Here is a 25,068-nt window from a genome sequence, read left to right as displayed (position 1 = left end):
CACTCGGCCAGTTAAAGAACCTATCTTCACACTACTTCTTAGTGTAGGCAAGTCTTCTGATTAACACTTAGGAAGAAAATATGCCTTCTGTTTGCAAATGGAAAGTAGTTCAGTGTCTTTTCCTACTATGCTACCATTAAAAACCCTCTGTGCTAGAAAGGAAGAAGGATGGGCTGATCAAAAAGCAGTGGAAGTTCTGGATTCCTCCTCCTCATGCTGTTATTTTTTACACAGCTGTGGAAGCTGCAGGCACTGCAAAGATAAAACCTTTATTTTTTTTTCCCACCACAGGAAATAATAGCTGAAAAAATATGCAAATTTTCCTGGCAGTTGAGGCAATCCTGAGTAAATGAAACTATTCCTTTGGCTGTTTAAGGAACTTTAGCCTAAATCTTAATTGTGGAGAAACAAAATGAGGTATGGGAAACAGCTGCCACGTATTAAGCTTTACACACACTTAAAATACAGGATGGCAAAGAAAAAGAGTAGCTCTCACCTACCTGTGCCAGTCCGTGTGGTAGGTTGACCATGGAGAGATGTCAGGTGCCCATCCCAGCTGCTCTATCACTCACTCCCCTCCTCAGCTAAATAAGATGGAAGGGGCATAGGTCAAGATAAAGGGAGTGAGAGATCACTCACTAATTACCATCATGGGCAAGACTCAGCTTTGGGAAGATTAATGTGACTTACTTCCCATCAAATCAGAGTATGATAAGGAGAAAATAAAACTGGGCATGCAACCCCAATACAGTCCAAGATGTTTTTTCATGTTTAAGATGCTCCCCTCATCACAGAAGGCTTGGAGGGAAATTGCCACTCAAGTCTTTCCAGTGCCCACCATGACCAATTCTAAGATGAACACAACCTGGAGCAGCTGGGATGAAAAGAGGGAGCACAAACTGTGAAGAACAGCTCAGGAGTAAGACTGCAGAGCTAGAGTACCTGATATTTCTCAAATACAGGACGGTTCTCTACATTTTAAGAAAACCTGAAGATAGTTTTGACTCTCTTCTGTTCTTTTTAATTGAAGTTTCTCAATGTATAAAACCAAAGTAGGCCAATTTAGCCAACTGCCAAACCAAAAATCTCAATTTAAATATACTATTGTTGAACAGTTAAATTTTGAAATGAAAATAAAGTATTTTTCCCCTAACAAGCTTTATAATTTGAAGTAATAAACTGCACAATATAAACGGCTTTGAACATGTGAAGCATTGTAAGTAATTGGAATATGGGGCAAAAGAAAAGTGGCAATGACTTCCCCGATTAATAATAATTTTATTATTAACATTTAAGAATGATAGTTTCAGCAAGTTCAATTTATTAAGTATCTACACAAATGTGGGGGTTTTAATATCAAAAAATACCCAACTTTTACAATTTCAAGTTTTGGTGCTTTGAGCTGCAAAACTAGGAGCATGTAATAATGAATTCTTTTAACACATTCAAGTCACAGATTTGCAAAGGCAGAAGGAATACCAGAATTATTAAAGTTTGACCTTCTGTATAACATAGGGTTTGGGCTTCCCTGATTTAACCTCTTTCAGTCCAGTAGCTGGAGTATTTTCTTTAGGAAAAACACTGATGCCGCTATCTCATAGAACACAGCTGACAACATCAGCGAGCAGCCAGACTACTTCTTGAGCTTCTTTTGAGCAGCCTTCTTCTTGACCATCTGTAGCCTTTTCATGGCGTTGAGCTGGGACTCCTGCGAGGTCGGGCCCTTCAGGGACGCTGGCTGGCTGCCGGTGTCGGGCGTGGCTTTGCCGGTGCCGCTGCCCGCAGAGCCGGCGCTGCCGTTCCCGCTGGCCTGGCTGCCGCTGCCGGAGCCGGGGCCGGCGCTGCTGGGGCTGGGCAGCCCGGCCTTGCTCACGTTGTCGCTGCTCACCGAGCGGCTCAGCGTCGTCTTTCCCAGGGTCAGTGGCGGGGGAGGCTTCAGCTGAACCGGGTTGGGGCTGTTGTTGGCAGAAGCTATTTTGGCCCCCAGGCCTGTTTTTGAAGTCGCCAGCCCTGACAAACCCACGGGTTTCTGGCTATTTGAAGAAGCTGCAGGTTTCCCGCTGGTACTCTGTGCTGTCGAGCCCAGTTTGGCAGCTGATGGGTTGGCAGAGGAGGTTTTGGCTGCAAAAGCAGCCCATCCTGTAAGGCCACTCGTTGCTGAAGAGGAAACACTTGTACTGGCAGAGTTCCCCGAAACTGCCGCTGAGGTCTAAAATAAATAAGCATTTTTATTATAGTAGCATCTATTTGTGTAACACATCGCAGCAGGAATACACTGAGCCTCTGTTTCAGTTCTTTTCTCAGGAACACCCAGTGGACAATATTTCATCACTGGTCACCAGAGTTGACAAGAACTAACAAGAACAGGAAAGGATGCCAGGTACAGCCAATTTTAATCTCCCACGCACACAGAAAAAACAATACCTTTTTCCCGCCCGTTACTTCTGTACACTTAGCAGACCACCACACATAAGCAATAAAAGTCCAGATTTGTGACTTATATAAAAGGTGATGGCTTGCTTTCTCTTTTATTCATTTACTGTTGTTACCAGGCATCACTTTTTAACAAGCTGACAGATGCTCAGACAAAAATGACACTGAGCAATTAAGTATTGCATTTATTAGTCTTATTGTCAAAGTAGTCCTAGCTAAACTGTTTTCTTTCTTCTTGGTTCTTAGCAGCTTGTACCACAGATAGAATTAAAAAAAAAAAAAAAAAAAAGTACTATCCTTTTGTCTCTTCCCATTCAGGTACTGAAAAAGACAAACTTTCTGTAAACATGGGTTCCCTTTGCCTGCGAAGCACTGTGCTATCTCGACTGAGTTCCCCCACCTTAAACCCTATAATCCCCAGGCTTCAGGTGAGGAGGACATGTTTATTTACATCAGAGTTACACCAAATGGCAGAGTTAAAACAAAAACTAAACCTCTCTATCCAAGTAATACTCCTTTTATGGTGTACCCAGACAGCTTCTAAACAACAAAGTTGATGGAAGCAATCAGGCCAAAGGTCCAACAGCCTGTTTAGGCACATAAATAACTCTGCTGAGGTGAAAGAAGTAATTCACAAGTAGTATAAGTGCAAGAGCAATACTCATCCTAGTATTTGTGATGGTTTGCATCCAGGCAGAGCAATGGCAAACATAACTTTGAGCACATGAATGATTGCTTTGATTTTGAGTTAAAGCTGTATTTTCCCAAGAAAGGGTCATGCTGTATTAGATTGCTCTGTTAGTATCACATTACTTCAGGTTTATCACCTTTGACCAACTCTTGACAGTACTTTAACTTGGAGAAACAGAAACATAAAGCAACACAGAATCACAAAATGGTTTGGGCAGGAAGGGATCCTCTTGTTTCCTCTTAAAGATCCTCGTTTCAACCCTCCTACCACGAGCAGGGATGCCACCCCCTAGAGCAGATTATATTTAAGAAGCTCCTAAATTAAATCTCACAGAGTCAGCAACACTTTCCCTACAATGAAATCACAGAACCTTCTAGCCTAGAAAAGATCTTAAAGATGATCAAATCCAAGAATCAAATCTAGCACTGTCAAGGCCACTACTGCCACAAGAAAAAGTCCTCGAAGTGTCAAAATACACATAAGTTACTTGACTAGAGAGAGCAAGTAATGCATTTTATACAATTCACAGAGTGGTTCAGGTTGAGGAAACAACTTTAAAGATCATCTAGTTCCAACCCTCCTACCATAGGCAGGAATGCCTTCCACCAGACCAAGTTGCTGAGAACGCCACCCAGCCTGGTCTTGAACACTTCCAGTGTTCAGTGGGGCATCCACATGAGAAGTGAGGTTTTTTCCCCCATTTTTTCAGTGTTCATGCAAACCCACTCTGCTGTGGTACTACTCAGTCAGCCTGGTGTAGGAGATCATTTTCAGTTATGGTTCTTAAGTGAAAAGATTGGTCTAATTGAAAAAACCCTATTATATGTGCAATGAAATAAACTCTTTCTCTGGTAAATTTAAATGACATTACCTTGACTTCTGTTCTCTTGAATGCCAGAAAAGCTGGTGGTGTCTCAGGTTTTAACTTGATTTCTGGTTTCTTGACCAATGGATCCTTCAAAGCTGGTGCAACTGAAACCACTGCAGGAGCTGGTTTTTGAGGTGGTTTTTGTGTCTTCTGAGCCTGTGTAAGTGGTAGGAAAAAAACACCCTGAATTAGTTATGGGCCACATAACGGGGACTGTTTTGACTGTTAACAAAAAGCACGAGCATTTTAAGACTGCAATCTAGCCTTTACAATATCAGGTTTAATGGTCCCTGAGAAATGAGACAATAGGGGATGTGGAGATGTGCCAGGTATGGTACTGGAGACAGGGTCCAGTCAAAAAGCATCCTGAACAGAACTTGCTATATCAGAGTGGAAAGAGTGGCAGTGTTGATGCTTGGAGAGCAGGAAAGCACTGGGCCTTTACAGGAATAAGGCAAAGACAGCTGAACTTGCAGAAGACAAAGACATAGTCCAGCAGTACTGGGATGTAGGCTGAAAGAGCCTGCTAAGAAGTGGCAGGCAAAACAGCAGAATTCATGCCAAAACAAAAAAGGAAAAGTCGTATTGAAGGCAACTGCTCAATGGCTGAATTGCCTACCCTGTGTAGGAACTGACCTCAAGCAAACACTCCTGAGTTCAAAGGCCTGATGATCATCAGAATAATCATGTATTTCAGTCAATGCTGGTACATCCTAGGCCAGGATCTTACTTTGCCTTCTTTCCTTGTTTCTTAGTGGAGCCATTTCAACAGATAACACTTGCTAAGTTATTGCAGAACAGTTTCAAAACACATTTTCTGCTGAATTTTTCTGTATTCTGGGTGTGATTTTAAAACCTCAGAACTAAAGTCACTAATGTTGCATGCACCCAAAGGTGCTGTCTTATGTTTCTTTCTCATAATGAGATGAGTGTGATTCTGGTAGGATACTGTTCAGTCATGCAGATAAATCAAAATAAAGGCTTTTTTTTTTTTTAGTGGTGTGGGGTTTTTTTGGTTTTGTTTTTTATTTTATTTCTTTTTTACTGGAATGTGGTATCCTCAGCTTATTTTTGACCCTGAGAACATTCAACATGTCAGACTGAAATTTGCAGTTCTGTCCTACAGGAAAAGAACCATTCACATCCAAAGCTGAGAAGAAAACTTTTAACTGCAGGGCTATTACTAAAAGCTGAGTATCACTTGAAATTAAAAAAAAAAAAAAAAAAAAAAAAAAGGTTTTAACTTCTGCTTGCGGAGCAGAAAACAATCCTATTTCACTATTCTTCACTCACCTTCTGATTAAAAAAAAAACTTTAAGAAGTGCATTACAGAATACTCTTTGAGATGCTTCATTAAAAAGCACAGCTGCAGCAAGGGAAGCACTGCAGAGAAAAATGGTTCTCCAACATGTTTCCTAAGACTTGTTTAACCCAGGAAATATTCTCACACAGTAGAAATAGCCTGCTGTATTCTAACAGTGCTCACATGAGACAAAAAACTGACTCCTACCATTCTCTTCATCTGCCTGGTACAGCGGGCACAATACCAGACAAGTCGAGGATCATTCACTTCCTTGTCTGTCACCTGAGGTTTATGGCAATCCTGGTGGTAGAGATTATGGCACTCCTGACACTCCACTAGCTGATTCACAAAAGTAACTGTCATTTGCCTGCAGAGCAAATAGTTAAGAACAGATTATGGGAGAAAGCACTTAGAGGATCATCCAATTGTTGAAAATTTTGCAAGGCTTAAGATAAAAAATAAAAATATTTTTCCTTTCACATATATTTTCTACCTGTGGCAAATCAAATGTATTCCTTTTCTTTCTGTATCAGCTCTGCCTAACTAATATTTTAGAAATTTGGTATTTTTTAAAGGTAATTTCTTTCAAGAAATTTGAAGATTTCTATTTCATTAAACACGTGTATATGACAATCTTGATTTCCCTGTTTGATTTTTAGATTAGAAATGTAAGTCTCGCCTGCTTTGGTTCACCTGGGCATTTTATGGATACATCACAGCACATCAATTATGACTTCCTCATTATAATAGCATATGAGGGACAGTCTCCATTCGGGTAATTTTGCTGTCAGCTGCAGAGCAATACAGTTCAAGAACAAATAATTTCTCAATGACAAGCAAGTAGGAGTGCTTTCTGCTGCAGGATTTAAAAGCATCGTCACCCAAGCTCTATGCTACTTTGAAGATGTTTTATTAGCCATCTCTTTGGTCCCTACCACAGAAACAGGCACGTGGAATTTGAGATAATACCAGAATCACAGAGAGATGGAATAGAAAGGATTAATTGTGCAGTCCTGCCTTGAAGCAAACATGCAAGCTGGTGATGAGGGCTTCATTTTGCATAGGGCCTGCTGAAAGTAATCACGCTGTATAAATGACACATTAGAGATACATACATGGCTGGGAGTCTGCCTGTGAATTACCCAAATACCATTTTCCTAACGATTCCTTCTTTCAGATGACAAATCAAGCTATTTAATTGCTAAGCTGCTTTTGCTCATATCCCCGAGGAGCAGGTACCCAGGTAACCATGGAAACTCTATTTGTAGATACATGGGGAAAGGTAATCCCTTATTTCTTTATATAACAGAAAAACAAAGTCTGAAGGCATTGTCCATATAAGTACTAGAACATTTTCTAAGAAAGATTTATCTTTTAAACAGGCTACTTAAAAACAGAAGGGGAAATCTTTCTGAAATTCTAGGGTCCATTATTTTATATTCAGGATATTTAAAAGACATTTTGTTTGGTTTTTATTTCTAAATACACTGGATCAGAGCAAACAGTCTCAAGGAGAGAGACTCACCCTATTTTACAATTACAAAAACCAATCCCCAACTGATTAAAAACCCATGAACTCTTCATGCTCAGAAACAAGTTAAGCCTTATTTTTACATTATAACTAAGAAACAAACCTGATGATTTTTTCCCTTCAAAAGCCAACCAAACCATCAAGTATTCATAGAAAATCAGGTTGCTGTTTCCAAACCAGACTTTAAAAAATATTTTTTGGGAGGAAAACTTTGCTATCATCTACAAACTGCACGCAGTATTTCTATTTCCTCTTACAACTAGGGAACCAGTTGAACTCCATAACTGAGGAATTGTCCTGTTTTTCCAAGGCCTACAGCTACTGGAGAGGATGAAGTTATTTTAATACTCATTCCCTCCTTATGCCTAACTTAGAAAAAAGAACAACTAACTTGATATAAAACAACAAGAAGAAAAACACCACAGGCATCAACATTAATTACCCCTAATCACTATGAAAATACATTTGATACTTGGCAAATCTTGAAGAAACATTTCATGCCACTGCTTTAGTTTTTACATCTATAAAAAGGAATAATTAATATTCAAAAGCACTTTTTTGCATTTGTGAACCCACAGCTGGGTTCTTGCTAACTTGTCTTCTTAAGCAATATAAACTCTTTTGCTACAAACTCCAGCTACTCTGCAATTTGACATGTTTTCATTCACAACTGTTTGAAAACCTGAGTTATTAAAAGATGAAATCTTAAAAACATACAGGGATGTTATTATTTTGGCTCAAGATATTACCCCAAAAAGGGTGTGCATTTTGAAAGTAAGCAATGAATAGAGGAATACTGTCTGACCAATGTGCTGGATTCAGAACTTTAAAGCACAAGTCCTCGTGAAAACATCCAGTCCAGCCTGAGCTGGAGGCAGACAACCATATGACATCAGTTTCAGCAGGTTCCATGCAAAATGAAAACAATCAAGAGCACTAGGGTGACTGTTGCCACTCTCTCCCTAAGGAGCTGTTCCTTCCCTGGCAGTGCTTCTCCGTGTGTCTGCCATCAGAGACATTTTAGTTAGCCAGGGCAGATACATCTTTTGGAAGAACACTCGAGTTGGGACCATGAACAGTAGAAGCAAAGCCTTCAGCAGCCAGGCTAAATAAACACGGATTGTGGAACAGCTAATGGAACCATGTGTCTGGCCTGTGCTTTTCAAAGTCTTGGCTACACTGGGCACACGAGTTACATTTTCTTTCTTCAGTTTCTTTACTTTGCAGGCTTTCTTATTTATTATGCTTGCAAGTGCTTTTCTTTGCCAGGGAAGACACAGAATTAAATCATCCACAGCAGGTCAAGACTGTCTAAATAAAACTTCATTACCCCCTCCTGCCAAACAAGGCAATACCTTACTATTTTTAGTAGCATTTTAACATACCACTCTCTTATAAGAGACAGCAAAAATGGAATTTGCAGGAATAAAGGTGAAGTTCAGATATTTACATACTTCTTCCTTTTTCAATGTCTATAATAAGGAACTAAGTAAATCCCTGAGCTAACATATGTGAATAACAAAAATTCCCATCAGGCCCCGACTGGTAACAAGTATAATCAGCTGTAACTACAGAAATTTATCTGCCGTGCACTGGCAACACTTTGCTATCTTCACAATAGGAACGACCATGGAAATGATGAAAGAATAAAATTATAAGGCACCATTTCCCAAGTGACTCAAGCTGAGCTAAAAAACATACTGCTTCCAAAAGGCCTGTCCCTCTTCTCTGTCCTGGCTCTACACTCCTGCATGCACACATGTGCCAGCATAAGCATTTACTCTTACTGAGCTGACTGAAACCCAAATCTACTCAAACACCCACGTGGAGAACTGATCCAGGGGCTGATTCAGCTGATCATAAACTGTACTGGCAATACACCTCCCTAAACAGTCCAGGGAAGGAGATACAACTGGGAGAGCCAAACTGTTCCTTTTGGCAGCAGTGGGGACCTAACAAGGATATAAAAGATCTGTGAAACAAAATCCTGATGTGAATGATTTGATCTTAGGATGGTTATTCAAAAGTATTTCATACATCTGTTAACATTAAATGTACCATGTTAATAAAGTCCAGTTTTAGAGCCCTTGTTGGCACATAAGAACAACTTGTCTTCACTGCAAGATGTATTTGCTGATAAAACATGGCTATGTGTAAACTGACCTCAAATGATTAGGAAAAGAAAATCAACACATACAGGATCTCATATTAATACCACCTAAAAGTGCTTTTAGATGAGAACTGATTTTTAAAAATTGCTTATCACTAGCCATTAATATTTTGTTTTCCAGTAACTGAAAATTGTAATTGTCACGAGAGGGTTTGTATCATATCTAGTTTTATTTTTCTCTTGTCCTTTCCTGTAGAAGAAAAGCTGGTTCACTCTCTAAAGGTTCCTTTTTCAAGAAACCATTCTTATTCATGAAGAAGCCTTACATGTATTATCAATTTTGGATATTAAATGATTAAGTGATTTCTGGAATTAAAACTATGAGAAGCATTAACTCAATGGTACACAATTAAAAAAAGGTAACTACACCTAGCTGGAATGAAGCAACGCTGACTTACCTGCAAACAACACAGGCTAATCCCATTTCCATGGCAAAGTCATCAGCACTGGTTTCCTCAAAGCTAGATAAATCAGGCATGGATAAATCCTTGCTCGTCTGAACTGTAATAGGAGAGGAACGAGCCTCTTGCTTCTCTACTCTGGGCTTCTTTGGTGCATCAGCTCCTTCAGCAGGATCCCCTTTCATCTATTAAACACACACACCGAGAATGTGAAAATGCAACAAGATAACAGATTATTAAAAAGAATTAAAATGGAACAACGAGATTAACAGTATAAGAAGGTGCACGTTACGCAGCACACACACTATGTATTTTCTTTAAATATTTTCTTGAAAATACTTATGAACTAGAAGCTCAAGTCTCCTTTTTGTATTTTACCTCAAAATCCTGGAAAAATCTTTGGCAATATCACATTTCAACTTGCTACATTTTAGTAATCTCTTATGAGATAACCTCTTAGGATTTAAAACACAGAATGGTTTGGAAGGCACTGTAAATCCAACCTCCCCACAATGAGCAGGGAAAACAACCACACAAAAATTACAAGAAGGCATTTATTAGACTGCCTAAATGGCAACATTACTGGCTAATATAGCTCACGGGCACCATAAAATTAGTTGAAAAGGGGAGCTTTTGTCTAAAACATCCTTAAATTTATTAAACAAGTTATTTCACTAGAGAACAAAAATAACTTACTTTATCTGCAGATCTCTTTTCTGTTTCTTTTTTCACCTTTTCTGATGCAGTGGGCTTGCCATTGTTGTTGCCAGAAGGCAAACTGGATGAAGCTTTAGGCTCTTGCTTAATGGGTTTGGTAACAGATACTTTTGGTTGCTCCACTTCCTGTAAACAGAAACAAAAATTGAAGCCAAATTCTGCAATTGAGTTCCTATCTATTTGCAATTAGTGAGATAACAGAGTAGGCAAACAATATGCCACAAAACACTGATCATCTACATACACACTTTTTAAAATACATTTCTTAAAATATTTTCATACCACATCAACAAATTAGTGTTTGAATTGCAGAGAATTAATAAAATCTTCCCTTACGACTCACTTTTCTGAGGAAAAGGTGCTCCTTTTCCAAAGACAGATCCTCTTTGGAACATTAATTGGAGATATTTCTGCTTTTAAAATTCAAAGAGGTAATGAACACAAATTTTCTGAGGATAGCTCTGAGGACAAAATTCAATATAAGCTAAAAACATAAGCTGACAACTGATGTAACCAGACATCAATACTTCATTTCCTCATGGAGAGAAATATTGACCTCCCCTTAATCTCAGTCCATATTTGTATATCAGATTAACAAATTTAGATCTCAACATAAATCAATGGTTCCTATTAATGACACATTAGTGTCAGCAAATGGATAATAACCAGGAGAGCCTGCAAATGAGTGACCAGTCACACTGATGGGCACCAGCAAGGTACCCCGTCCCAGCTGGTAAGATGGGAGCAATTCTCTGCTGTATACCAGGACAGGTCCTAAGGCCTGAACTTCAGCCCTCCAAAGTTGCTTGAATTGACTGTGGTAATCCTGTGCTCCCTACTCTCTTCTTGGATTTCATGGTCAACCACAAATTAACCCTGCAGCCAGTAAATGCAAAGAAAGGAATTCTTGCACATTTTCTCATTTCTGACCTTTGCAGTTGTGCTGATATTGGATATAAACTGAAAAGAGGAGAACAAAAGACTTCTTCCTCTGGCCCGAGCCTCAGTTTCACCCGTGGGCAGGTGACTGCCAGGCAAGCTGTTATTAGAATTGGCTTCCCAAAACTCTTTGCACTGTTATTCTGCTCCCTGCTTCCTCTTAAACTGCACATTGCTTCTTTGAGTTCTGACATAAAGGGCACTTGAGAGTTTTGAGACCTGTGTTAGGTCTCAGGGAGTTAAGATGAACAGAAAGGAGTGAGACCACACAGTAAAGCATGACGTATGCGGAGCAGTACTAGCATGTTTTAGTTATTTGGAACCATGTAGAAATGAAATACTGCAAATGTATCAGCATACAGACCATCATTAGAACACAGCAGGCTAACTTGCAGGCATCCTAGGGGAGAACAAGACCTCATTATCCATATGGTGATACACAGCACCACGAGGATGCCCCTGCCTGCCTATTTCCATACACTCACCTCAGAGTCAAATATTCTCTTTAGCAGGTGTTCAGTGATTTTCAATAGATGAAAAGCAATGTTTGTCCATTGAACAGCAGTGGTTTCAGCCTGCAAATCATTTCTGCTTTGAACCACTTTTTCCTCATATGATTTTATCAACAGAATTTCAAGGAAAGAGATACAGCTTTATTGGTAAATAGCTAATTTTGTTTCTTATTTACCTGTGGCAAAGGTGATCTATATCTTAAAGACCTTTTAGCTCTGAAATGTAACTGCAGAAATATGTAAGTCTGGATGTACCTTACACAGCCATGTCTGATATAATGCTGAATATCACTTAAGTCTTGGTGCATGAACAAGGTAAAGAGATTTTTTTCCCATTAACTACCATTAATTGAATGGATTATGTTGTATGGAAGAGGGGAATGATGAATATGAACAGTCCATAATTACTTCCTCTTTTTCCTCAACTTCTGATTCTCTTTTAACTTTTCAGCTGTAAAAGAGGAGCTGGGAACAGCAGGCGCTATTAAGGTACACAAAAAGGAGCCATGCTCCCTAACACCAGTACCTTCTGAGAGGGACGATAGCTTGAGTCAGTTCCTCTGGCCAACGACTCGTCAAGAAGTGCTTTGAGTTTTTCAGCAGAGTCCTTACTCTTCGAGTGCAAAAAGCCCAGAGCTTTCAGAAAAATGGGATCCAGCTCCAAGTTCACTGTAGCAGCCATAGTTGTGTCTTCAACGGGAATTAAAAGAAAAGAAAAACAACAACAACTTTATTCACACAGGGTGTAATTCAAAGAGCATGTGGCAATTAGGATATTTCCTTTAAAAATGAAATTATATTAAACCACAGCAAGGGTTATATGTCAATTAATTATCATTAGAAGATGACTGAACTTCAGTGCTGCAGAGCTTAGAATACGACTAGACGTCTGAAATGCCAAATTCATTCTTTGGCATATATGATATTCAGAAATTAAACTCATCATACTTACATAAATGAAAAAATATTTCATATCATATTCTTGATATTTCATAGATAAAAATATTGAAAAGTATGCAAAATAAATTTTAACTTCAAGAAAAGCAATTACCACCCTTCTTAACATACTGTGATTTCTAAGTCATTGATCATTTAAGACCAACTAGGAAAAATCTTACTTGTAGAATTAACTTTTGAAACTTCTGAGAAAAATAGCTCATTGTATCATATAATATGTATACAGCTAGTGTACTATTTTATATATATATAAAATAGCTGAAAACCAAATTTTTAAATTTAGCTGAAGCAGTGAAAAAATTTATAACTCAGATTGTGACTTATCCACATACTCATGTGACAGTCTAAGTGTAATATCAGACAATGACTATCCAGAACTGCAAGATGCCACGGTGCTCATGGAAATGGAATAAACTGAGGAAAAGGTTACAACGACTTTATAAAACTGTTTGCCTCATAGCAATACATTCCTGCACTCTGGAGCACTCTGTGTTAATTTCCTTAAAAAAAACTCTAAGAAACAGCATTTACACCAGAAATTGTTCCTACAAAGATAGATACCTAACTTAAATTAGTAAGTAACAATTAATAAGTTAAGAAATAACACCGGAGGTTTCCTGATCTTTTCTAAAAATGTATGATAAGTGTTATTGTTAATAATCCCTTTAAATTTCATTTAAAACACATCAGGATATTAGTGGGTTTGGGTTTTTACCTACGATAATCTAGAAGACATTCTGGAAAAGCCTCCCATCAAAAGACTGTCTGGACAGCTTTTACAGCTGAGGTTTCCAAGGTTTTGTCTGATTAATTCCTTTTGATATTCATGGCAGTGAACTTTTACCTCTCAGGCCAAAACACCAGCACTGGCAGGCTGCTCCCTCCACACTTGCCTACAAGTCCCCAGGAACCTTTATCTCATGCTGAGCTTTCACATGACACCAGAGAATTGCTCGACTGAGATCATCAAGGAGTTCAACATACAGAACTTCATAGGGATTTTATCAATGGACCCAGCAGAGAGTTAGGAAACCTCTTCAAGAGCCCCTTCTCTCTTCCTTAATCTTTGCTACTTGACAAATCATTTTCTGGTGGCCACAGAACTTCTGCCAGGAAGTGTTACACACCAGCTACTCAGCTGTATCACTGATCAAGCACAGACTGCAGCGCAAGCCCTGTCTTGGCAATTAGCTCTCTCTCATGACTATAAAAAGTGAATTCACAGAGCATAGAAAGCACATACCCTCTCTTCTTTATGCATCTACCTCTGATAAATGTTCAGGCTGCTCTTGAGATCTGTGGGTAGATTATGTCCTGCATTTCTTTGTTCTGTGAATATGCCTTCCAGGTGTCAGTACCACATAGTCTTAAACCAGGACTCTGTTAAACCCTCTGCTGAAGGAAAACAGCAGAAATGAAACACTAATTTCAGATATTTTGTAGAATTCCCTGTTAAAAAAAATTCTTTGAGTTCTTCTCCGAGGGAGAGAGAGTTCTAGTAGGAATATATACTTGTGTACATGAGAAACAGGCAGCCTCAACAGTCATTCACAACCATTCTCTTTAGAGAACAAATGTAAACATAATTCAATTTTCATCTCTCTGAAGGTAACACTTTCCATATTTGTTTATAGCTCCAGCTTTTAAAAGACATATATTGAAAGAAACCCCAAATTTCAAAAGGGTTCTCCATATTTATTCTTTTATTTGCTATGTAATTGCAGCAATTCTTTCTCTGTTGTTGAGGACAATTATAATGTCCCAGGCTACTACAGTTACGACTAACATACCACAAGAAATTTCACATGAGAAGAGAGGAAAGTGGGCTTAGTAAACAGTTCAAGTATGCTCAGCTTAGGCAAATATTTTCAAATTGTGAGTTAGAGAAGGGAAGCATATTCAACAGAAAGACGAACACATCAAAAACTATCTTAAAAATAGCATCATCTGAAAAGAGCAAATTGATAATTATGCTCTCCTTATGGGACCATAATAACACTGCTGTCAAACAGGCTACTAACAACATCTGTCCTGGTCCAAAAGGCAAATTATTGCTTTTGGTAGCGGCCCTTTCCAGATGTTTGCAGATCAAACCGTTTTTAACTATCAAACTGGTTTGCCACTTCTAAACCTAAGATCCAATTTCATTCATTCAAGTTTTCATTTACAAACTGGTCCTCTGACAGTCAAGTCAGCATACAGCAACGTGACAGCCTCGAGACAAGGATAGCAGAGTGTTTCAATGATGATGCCATAGGCTATTCTGCAATATAGACCTCCTTGACTTTCTTCTTGAAGTGGAATCTTTGTACAGGAAATAATCCAAATGCTGTTTAGAAAAGAGTGAGTATGACACTGTCTTTTCTGTATTAGATTGATAATGCTGCTGTGAGATCAGAGGGCTTTGTTAAAATCCTTAAACCCTGAGCAGAACAGGTTTTGCACCAAGCAAGCACACCCTCTTGCAACCCAGCATTCACACATCAGCCTTTCTCAACTTAGGCCTCTGTTACCTCCCAAGGTGGACTATTCTAAGTGGTTTAAATCCATGGGGAAACATAGATGTTTATCAGTGAGTTCTTATTCTTAAAACATCCAAGAAGTTTTGGATTCTTTCATTTCTTGAGTATACTACTGTCTTCTGCCAAATACAACCAACCTTAACTGTGCACTCTACAGAACACCTAGTCTTCCAATTTAAGACTCATTAGATTTATAGGGTGTGGAAGCCCTCTTCTTTTTTTCATTCATTGGCCATCTACGATTTTGCATGCCTGCCTATGTATTATTTTATTCATCATAGCTTGCAGCTAAATGGATCTATTTCCATTATATTTTCAGATATGGTCACATTTTCAACCATCTGTTTCTGAGCTCCATTCCTATTATTTTCTGAGGTAGGTGTACTACTAAAGATGTTTTTCCAAGAAAGTACACATCTTATATTTATACTGCAATGCTATTATAGACTTCTGCTATTACACCACCCTTTTATAGGCTCATTAATATTTTTAATTTTTGCTGACATTGATGATTAAAAAGCCTTTCACTCACATATCCTTTTCAGCTACCTTCAAGATCTGTAGCAGTTACCTTAAAACACAGTCACATGAATCAACAGCTTATTATTCTTTCCAACACACTCACTGCACTGGTTTTCACTTACCACCATGAAATCAATTCACTTTTCCATGTCCCTTTGGATTCTTTTGTTCCTCAGAATTTACCCTCTTCCTCACTACATCTATTAACAGTGACAGTGGCAGATTTTGCTTAATTTACCAATAATGCCTCTTCCAGGTCACTTCCAGATCTGATGAGTCTTAAGAAAGTAGATCAAGGAAAATCTTACAAGCAGGAAAAAATGAACTGCTATTTTCAGTTTTTGCTACAGTATCTTAATCAGCACTTGATTTATGACAGCAGAATTTCTCAGTTACTTTCCACAAGGAACATCTCAAAACTCACACACTTCAGTAGTCTAGATAACTGTATTAATGAGAACAATTGTATTAATCAGTTCTAATTTCCTTGTCATCTTCTTCAAAGAATCTTTTAAGACACGTATAAGATCCCCTGCCCTGGAGTTACTAGTAGTGGAATCCTTAATTTTGCATTTTATTCTACAATTTTACCATGTATTTTTAAATTAGTATTCCAATCAATATCACCGTAACCGGTTTATCTAGTATTTTTAAGATTACGCTAATGCCCTGTATTTGCTGTTTTCTCCACAGAAACAGTGAATTATTTAAGAATCACAGAATCGTTCCCTGTGGAAGGGATCCCACATGGTCACCCTGTGCAACTTCCTGTTCAATGCAAAGTTAATACTGAATTCAGACCAGCTTGATCAGGACTTTTCTAGCTGGATCCTGAAAATCTCCAAAGACAGGAATGCAAAAAATCCTTCTGGGCAACCTGTCCAGAATGCCTCACTGTCCTCATTTCCATTGGAGGTTTTAACTTGTGCTGTCTCATTCTCCCACTATGCATGTGAGTACGAAGACTGGCTCTATCTTTCCAATAATAATCTCAGGTAAATTAAAGCTTCCATTGTATCCCCCTCAGCCCACAGCAGATGGTATCCAATACTCCCTCCATCTTCAGATCTAGCTATTTAGTCACAGACAACAAGCCAATTGATCAGACATGGTTTATCCTTGGTAGATCTGGCTCTTCCCAGTTTCTACCTGTTCCTTCTTATGTCACAAACGGCTTCCTCCATGATCCATCCACAAGAGAAAGGAATGAGGCTGACCAGTCTGTAGTTCTCTTGCTTGTCCTTCTTGCCCTTTATGAAGAGGAGCATAAGATTTGCCTTTCTCCAGTTTTTGGGATCTCTCCCAGTCTCAGAGCCTTTCAAAGATGACAGAAAGCAGCTTTGTGAAGACCCTGTCAGCTGTTGGCACTCTTAGATGCAGTCTACCGGGGCCCCATGGACTTATCAGGGAAACAATCCCGCTTCAATCCTCTTCCACAACTAGTAGTTCCTCCTCTCCTTAAGCTCTGCCTTGTGGCAAAAGGCCTTGGGAGACCTTACAGGCCAAGTCTGTGGCAAAGAAGACACCAACTATTTGACCCTTATCTGCGTCTGCTGTCACTAACACACTTGTTCAACGCAGCAATAGTGACATATTTTCCTTATGAATCCTTTTCCTGATAAATGGCATGATCCTTGTGAGTGCCTTTCAACTCAGGATATTTTGTGATAATTGTACCTGCACAACTGAGATTTGCTAAGCCCTGCTACTACTGAGCTTCAATATTCTGCACAAGATGGACCTGAAGATGTTTCAGCACGTCACTGCTCATTGACTTAAGTCACTGGTAAATTGAGTACACCTCCACTACTGTTTTCACCTTTGCCTTATTCAATGTCTACACTAAAACTTATTAAGTGTACAAATCCCTGGGTACCATCCTCCTGGTAATTTCTCAGAGAGAGAAGCAAACTTTAGTTAAAAACGAATTTCTGAAACAGTTATGCTCAAGCCACAACGTGACCCCCTGCAACATACTAGCTGCAAATTTCTCCCTGGGATTTCTTTTTACGAAGGAAGGGCCTCTCATCTGAAAGCAACGCCTTAGTAGGCTCAAAACAATAAAATGCCACCCTCCTACAACCATTATTGCCCCGCACGGACTTCTCGGAGCTGCGGCTCCGTGCGTGCCCGTGTGCCCGTCCCTTGGCACCATGGATTCCCGCAGCGACAGCGCGACTGCCGCTCCCTCCGGGCCCTGCCGGCACCGCCGGACACCCAGAGCTCACCCGGGCCCGAGGGAAGGAGCGGCCAAGTGCGCCTGAGGGCTCCCCTCTTCCTCCCTCGCTGCTACCAAACACCCTATTTCTCCCACCCAAACCTACCCTTACTGCCCTTTCCCAACCCCTTTCTCATCCCAAACGCCTCTTCCCACTCCCAAACCTCCTCTTTCTCCCTCCCCCCAAATTCTCTTTCTCTTCACCAGACCCCTCTGCTCTCTCCCGCTCTCCCTCTTCCCCCCCTCCTCCCAAACCCCCTATGCCTCCTCCCAAACCCCTCTTCCCCTTCTAACCCCAAAATTCCCTCTTCCGGTTGCCAAACGCCCTCTGTCCTCGCTCAACTCCCCTCTTCCTTCATCCTTCCAATCGCTCTCTGCCTCCTCCCAATCGCCCTCTTCCTTTCCCCTACCCACCCCAAATTTCCTCTTCCCGATCCTCTCTTCCTCCTCCCAAGCACCCTCTTCCAGGCCCCGCAGAACCGCCCGCTGGTGCCTCACCGGAGACGAGGAGGAGAAGGAGGAATAGGAGGAGGAGGACCGAGGTCCGCCGCCGCCGAAGTCCCCCCGCACACCGCGGGCCGCGCTCGGTAGTTCCGGGCGGTGTGCGCGGGCCGAAGCCGCGCAGGAAGGGGCGGAGCCGGGGTGGAAGCGGCCGGGCCGGGGTAAGGAAAAGCAGCGGGAGAAAGGGCAAGATAGAGGGAGGTGGCTGTGGAAAAGTCTTGGGCTTGGTTTGGCAGTGCTGTCTGGGGGCCGAGAGCAGCTGGCAGCAGAGGCTTTACGGAGCAGCTCTGTGAGAGAGTTCTGGTTCGGTGGTGTCGCTCTCTGTAGTCGCCGAACTCGGGCGTGTGCTCCCATCCTGAGTCCCGGCTCTGTCCCCTACGTCCTGCGTCTTATCCCCGATGTCCCGGCTCTGTCCGCGATGTTTTACTCTCTGTCCCCCACGTCCTGCGTCTTATCCCTGATGTCCTGGCTTTGTCCCCGATGTCTTACTCTCTGTCCCCGATGTCCCGGCTCTCTTCTCTGTGGCCCACCTGCGTCTGGCTCTCCAGCACCGTCCGCAACTTTCACTTTATTCACAGACCCGCCTGAAGCTCGGGTCCGAAGCTCTTCTGTGCTTCCCTCAGGGCTCCGTGAGGGTGCAGGGGTGGCCCTGAATGCATCCCGTAAATTCATCGTCTTGGATAGAAATATAACTCCAGGCTCTCAAGTTATGTGCCTTAAAGCACAAATAATACTTTGCACTAAGTTAAATATTTGCCACCTTTTTAAAGAGCATTATATTAAACATTTCTCAAATGTTAACGTACCTGCTTAACAAAAGTTCTGTTTTACTGTATGGTAATCAACAAATGAATGGGATCTTTTTCAGGGATTAAAAGGAAGAGAATGCTTATGTACTTACTTAATTGTCTTTAATTTTTATGGGAAACACTTGGTTTTTAAAGCAGCGATTTTCTTTATTACATTGTTAACAGGGCAGCTGAGTGAAACTAATTTAACTTGTTTAGTGCGTGTTGAAAGGGAAGAGAAAATGGTAAAAAACAGCGTAGCTAGTGAAAGTTACACTTACATAATATTTATAATTTTTAAGTAGATGTCTTTTATACCAAAGGTAGGCAACATTATTTGTCTTTTAATTTACAGTGCAAATCCTGTGTTGATCATTGCTTTTCATTTTCTCTCTTTCAAACAGTGGCTACTGTAAATATGGCCAATATAATAAATATCCATCTCTTGGCACAGAATTTACCGTCTAATTAGGGGAAAAAAGCACTGGGAAAAATACATTGAGCAAATACTGCAATGTCTTATTAGGTTTGGTTAGTTTTGCATTGCACATTTCATTTTATTGTATATATATCTGTGTCTGCTTTTGTCTCAGTAAGCTGCCAAGGGATTAATAAACACATTTAATAGATGGGTAGTAGTTACGTGAAAAGACTTAAGTGAGAATGGACAACTAGGTAGGCTCAGTCTTTGAAATGAAAATCTTTGCATAAATCCACAAGGAATGTAGACTCTGCAGAGCCAAAACAGTGTGGAAAAGCACCTGTATTGGAAACAAAAAATATAGGAAGCGACTTTGTAGTGTCAGTGCTTAGAAACAAAATATTAGAAGGAATTCTTGGAGGTAAAATGTGGGAGAGGGGTGAGGTGTTGCAGTGTAAGAGTGTCCAGCTCAGCTGAAGTGATGATTCAAGAAGGCCTTTCTTCTCACAGAAAACAATGAGGAAACAGAGGTAAAGTCACTTATAGACTGAACTCCTGGACCGGTTATTTTAGTTTTTCTTCTGTGGGAGGTTTGAGAATAAAATTAGCCTGACTGTAGTTTTCATTGTCACTGACTGACCTTAAAAAACTCCAAAATCTCATAACCAACCAAACAATAAAGCCCTTAAGGAAAAATGTCTGAATTTTTGGCTTGCCCTAGGGCATATTTTCAGTGACACTGAACTAAAAATTCTCTTTGTGCTTTTGCTTTTTCACGTGTGTAACAGGAACACAGGAAGCTTCCACCTTGCAAGGCTCTTTAAGAGGAAAGTGTGAGATGTTCAGTTACTGGTATGGTGGAGGGACATAGACATTTTTGCAATAACTAACAATTCGAATAAATCCAGACTGAATGCTTTGATATTCTAATGATCTATGTAACAAGTTGTAGTCATTATGGAAGCTCATTTTGTTAAAATTACTTGTAAGAAGTTTTTAAAAATAATTTGTAAGAATGGGTGATTAATAGATGGAAACTACAGAATAATATACTTTGGAAATAGAAACCTTGTCAGAGTTTACCAAAATACTTAGCAGTTTTGCATAGCACAAAAGTGACCAAAATAGCTGATTGAGTCCAGGAGCATCAACTAGAAGAAAAAATTGAGTGATGAGGTGAATGTATATGTCTGGGTGATTTGCATGCCCAGCAAAAGATGGACTTGTGAGCTTTCTGAGTTCCCTTGGAAAACAAAAATAATAACCCAAACGCATATAAGAGTACTTCTTAATATTGAAAGAGGTACAGTAGTCGAGAATAGGAGTTTAAATGCTAGAAGCTATGGATGTGACTATGGCAGCGGTAACTCTTCTGGATTTGCCTCTCTGGCAGTGCCTTCACTGTATGATTTCTACCACAGAGCTGCATTTAGGATGTATAGAGTCTTATTCAACTTCCATGCTGTCAAGATTTACCCAAATAAAATATCTTGTGGTAGAGTAGGTATCACATTGTGTACCGTTCTGTTCTTTGTGTGGCAGTGTATTAACTAAAGAAAAACAGCACTACTCAGAGCCACTGTTCTTATCATTTAATCGTTAAAAATATTTCACTGTAACAGACATTAGTATGTTCTTAATGCCAGGTGGACTTGATTTTATTCTTCCACTCCCTCTTTTTGGGTAATTGATTTGGCCCTGTGGTAGATAATATAAAGTAGTAAGTGTGATGTACATGTCGACGTGGAAAAAATAAATAATCAAGATGTATCAAATGAAAACTATTTTTTTAAATACTTTGCAGCGTGTTCATTTAATTGTGCACGACCTTATTAATCTAGACAGTTATGTATATGTCTGATGCTGTTCCAGTGCCACTCGTGCTTTATACATATAAAACCCTATTCTGGCCTTCCTTAGCAACATTTAAATTTCTTTTCCTCACTGCGCTCGAGCTGTGGTCCGTGACGCTCGTTATAAGAGAGCCATCTAGTGTTTAAGGCTTTTCAGTGCCACCTGTCATCTGTAAGGTGAATGGGCAGTTCTGCTAAGTGATAGAGCAGAAAAGTTACTGCATCAGTGCCTTATGTTAAACTCCTGTGGAATATTGTAGTAGGAAAAATGTAGCTTTCAACACACTGTAAGGAAAATTAATTTGAGTTTTTAATATACTGAGAAGATACTAATTTCAACTCTGCTACTGTTGAATTTGACTGCTTTAAAGTTGTTGTAAAGTAGTTGTGTGTTTGAGGTGTTCATGTAGTATCACGAGATGAATGTTTATTTCCTTGGGAGTCCTTCAGTTATTATCTTGCCCAACTCTAGATTAATTTTTAATACAGAAACCAATATTATTTCCCATGGCCTAAATACCTGCTAAATACCTTTTAGCAGTTACAAAAAGACAGATGTTTGTAATAGGGAACTGACTGTTATAGATATGTGCTCAGGAACTTGGTTTTTTTTAATAATGTGTGGTTAATATTGTGGGAAATTTTAATGTGAAAAAAAGAAGCACCTTGCTCTAAAATGTTTATGAACTTAAAAATTTAAAATTAAATATTTTCTTTAGGTTTTGTTTGATGTCAGAAATATGCTAAAATATAAAAAAAAATTACAGGAATCATTTTCCTATTCATGATCTGGTATGTGAATAGACAGTGTAGATGTGAAACCATTCTTTCCTTTTAAAAAAGGGCCTGCCAATTATTCAGGCAAGATGTCTTTAGTAGTGTCTTATGTTAAAATCAGCTGTAGCAGATAGTGGAAGAACCAGTGCTTTACATTATTTTCTTTTTTAAAAATTCTGTATTCTTTTATGAATGTTGTACTCTGATTTCTATTCCAGGAACTTCATCTCAGGAAGAAGATGAAAAATAATGTTGCTGAAGAACATTTATATTTGGCTTTTTCTCATCAGTACAGAGATAGTATCTTTCCTCTTCATACATCTATCTCACTATTTTTGCTATCCTACTGTGACTGCAAATTATTTAAAGTTTTCTTAGTGCCAACTGGCGAGGACGTGGGTGATCCGTGTGTGACAAAAAACCTTGCTGGCGATCTTGATGTCCATTTAATCTCCAGGTGTCAGCTTCCAGTGGTTGTGCAGAGCTGCAGTTTACCTGCTGTTGTCGTGAAAGATGACAAATTCTGCCGAGCTGGGCTTTCTGTGGTCTTAAGACATATAATACAGAAAACATTCGAGGCAGATCCATCTAAAAAAGATGTTTTGGCACTCTTGGGCTTTAAGAAGACCTGCTTAAAAGCCTGTGCTGAGGTAAGTGTGTCTTTCTCTTAGGTACATTGATTGGTTTTTTAATAAGCATTAAATGCTCTGAAATAGACTCAATATTTTTGTGAAGTAGCTTCTTTTAGTAAAAAACTTAATTTGCTTAGAAAATGCAGTTTCCTCTATGGAGAGGTACCTGTATTTTTGGCACAAAGATGAAAAATACTTATTTTTGAAGGTACTACTTTTTAGCAGCACAAAATGAACCTTAATGTTAAAAAGCAGGTCAGATCTTTGTTTCATGTCTAGCAGTATAAATGAGTTATAAAGTTTGAAGTCAACTAAGAAATCCTAATTTCTTGTTCATTTTGGTTTCAAGAGCACTATATATTGTTAGCCTTCACTGTCAAGGTGGCTTTTGTTTAGCTTATCCTCATCAGGTTGTCCCCTGTCTTTTCAGCGGAGTGGCTACCTGACCAGGTGGTCAGTCCCTAGCCTGTACCATTCCACGGTATGAGTCCCTCCTAGGTGTGGAATATTTCGAGTTTCACATCAGTTCTCTCAGCTCATTCCCTAGTCTGTTCAGGCTCATGTGAATAGCAGCTCTGCCTTGGAGTTTGTTGAGAATTTGTTGTCCGCTCGTCTCAATTCCCGGTCATCCTTGATGGGAGTGTATTCCATCTCCCTCCTCGGGGGAAAGATGATGAAATGAGATAGGCCTCAGCATAGGCCCTTAAAGATTTCCACTCCTAACTGGCCTTCAGGTAGAGTGTGAACTATTAACCAGCACTTCCCTTTGAGTTGTCAGGCCATTTATCACATAGCTGTTCACACATCTGGCAGCTCACCCATCTAGCCTTGCCTTCCTCATGCCTCTCAAGAGGCTGAACTCCACCCTGGCTTGATTGCTATTTCCATAGTTGTCATTGATTACTGTGCCTTCAACTCAGTTCACAGCTTTGTTTCTTATGAGTTTCACAACCACCCTAATTTTATGTCAATAATAAATAAAAACATGCTCTACCGAATAGCCGTTTTATGTATGATTTAGCTTCCTAACTCTGCTCTTGTAAAAGCGATACAGAAATATCTGAGTTTCTAAGATAAACAAAGAATGTATTTAAAGCTGGAATTCCTTTGCTTGAAATGATTGAGTAACCAGAAGTTACCCTGGGTTTTGTTTCTCTTTCTGTAGAGACATTAATTATGAAAATTTATTTGACAGGTTAGCCAGTGGACCAGGCTGTGTGAGATCAGCATACCTCTGGCTGTTGAAAGATTTTTGACAGGCTCTCCTGAGCACTGCCAAGCTATTCCTCCTGACATTTTACTGTTTGAAAGGAAGCTTGGAGAACCTGTCCGAGTACATAACGATGACAAAATTCGAAGGCAGAAACTTCAACAGCAGAAGGCAGGTGCCAAGACTGGAGTGCCTGTGCTTGGTGAAGAAGCAACAGAGGAGTTAAAACCAGGGGAAGTCCACGAACATCCACCCTCAAGTTTGGAGCTGAGTGTAGCTTTCTCTAAACTACTTACTCAGGAAGCACCAGATGCAATCAACAGGGAGGCTCCTCACATCAGGAGAACAAAGACCTCTGACCTTCCGCTCTTGGACCATGTTTTTGCAGAAGGGCTTTATTTTACTGTGGCAGATCTAGTGCTTTTGCCATGCATCCATCAGTTCTTGGTAAGCTGACAAATTATGCAAATATTAACGAGTGTACGTGTATGTACATAAGAACCTAAAAGTTGTAAAATATGTTAATTTGAAACATCATGTGTTTTTTACAATGTTACCTTAACCCAAAATCAAAGATTTGTCTTGTTTTTGTACAAACACAAAAAATAGGGATTGGTGAGGTCACTAAAGTTACTTCTAGATACAGAACATATCAATGGTTAGTAAACACTATTAGCTGTTAAAATATTATGCTGAAATATTTTGGCACCAGTTTGCCCAGAAAATAATAATTTAAAAATATTAGCGCAGGTGACTTGAGCTTAGCTTAAAAACTAGTTCTACAGTGGGAAAATCTTCTGTGGCAAGACTGTGCAAGAGTCTTGCTCAGCACAATCTGTGTACTTAGTTTTATGAGGATAGATGCACAGGAGAGATTTAAGGAAATTACAACTATGTCTTTATTTCCCATCACAGTAAAATGATACAATGAGTTTGCCTCCTACTGTTCTATTCCTGCAGTTACTCTATGAGATTTATAGCTAAACTGATGTCTGTTCCAGGAACATTTGCATTTTGATTTTGCAAGTTGGTTTTCCAAATTCTCCTTATGGCATTTAAAAACAAGTGGAATTCCTGGATAAAATGCTGTTAGTCAGATTGA

The 25,068-nt window shown here is 39.6% G+C and overlaps 2 protein-coding genes across 21 annotated transcripts in view; one reads left to right on the top strand and one right to left on the bottom strand.

Annotated features, from left to right (window-relative positions):
- Positions 1 to 1,258: 1,258 nt before the first annotated feature.
- On the bottom strand, positions 1,259 to 18,401 carry INTS12 (integrator complex subunit 12). 10 transcript variants are annotated; one of them, XM_088163880.1, is made up of 10 exons: positions 18,283 to 18,328; positions 16,716 to 16,881; positions 15,689 to 15,844; positions 13,766 to 13,917; positions 12,092 to 12,255; positions 10,094 to 10,240; positions 9,395 to 9,582; positions 5,503 to 5,662; positions 3,996 to 4,148; positions 1,259 to 2,209 (listed from the first exon to the last, which is right to left on the bottom strand). In XM_088163880.1, the coding sequence occupies exons 5-10, from the start codon at positions 12,245 to 12,247 to the stop codon at positions 1,634 to 1,636; spliced, it is 1,380 nt and encodes a 459-aa protein (XP_088020006.1). In that variant the 5' UTR covers positions 12,248 to 12,255; positions 13,766 to 13,917; positions 15,689 to 15,844; positions 16,716 to 16,881; positions 18,283 to 18,328; the 3' UTR covers positions 1,259 to 1,633. The 10 variants fall into 10 exon arrangements, with proteins under 10 accessions (XP_088020006.1, XP_088020007.1, XP_088020005.1 ...); XM_088163881.1 differs by having other exon boundaries at positions 13,766 to 13,914; positions 18,283 to 18,326; XM_088163879.1 differs by lacking the exon at positions 18,283 to 18,328 and adding an exon at positions 18,079 to 18,097.
- The window catches only part of GSTCD (glutathione S-transferase C-terminal domain containing), a 51,138-nt gene continuing 44,216 nt past the window's right edge, over positions 18,147 to 25,068 (top strand). For 10 of the 11 annotated variants that reach the window (XR_015803305.1, XR_015803304.1, XR_015803303.1 and 7 more), the window contains exons 1-3: positions 18,147 to 18,446; positions 22,343 to 22,774; positions 23,952 to 24,413. Coding sequence is in view for 7 of the 11 variants with exons in the window: in XM_088163875.1 (XP_088020001.1) it covers positions 22,364 to 22,774; positions 23,952 to 24,413 (873 nt within the window). In the remaining 4 variants the exon portion in view is untranslated. Of the gene's footprint in view, positions 18,447 to 18,485; positions 20,025 to 22,342; positions 22,775 to 23,951; positions 24,414 to 25,068 lie in introns of those variants that run through there. The other variant, XM_088163871.1, reaches the window with a different exon arrangement.

The sequence above is a fragment of the Sturnus vulgaris genome, chromosome 4 (assembly GCF_052056855.1).
Source record: "Sturnus vulgaris isolate bStuVul1 chromosome 4, bStuVul1.hap1, whole genome shotgun sequence".
NCBI lineage: Eukaryota > Metazoa > Chordata > Aves > Passeriformes > Sturnidae > Sturnus > Sturnus vulgaris.
Note: the sequence above shows the minus strand (reverse complement) of the source record. Positions and strands in the feature narration are given on the sequence as shown.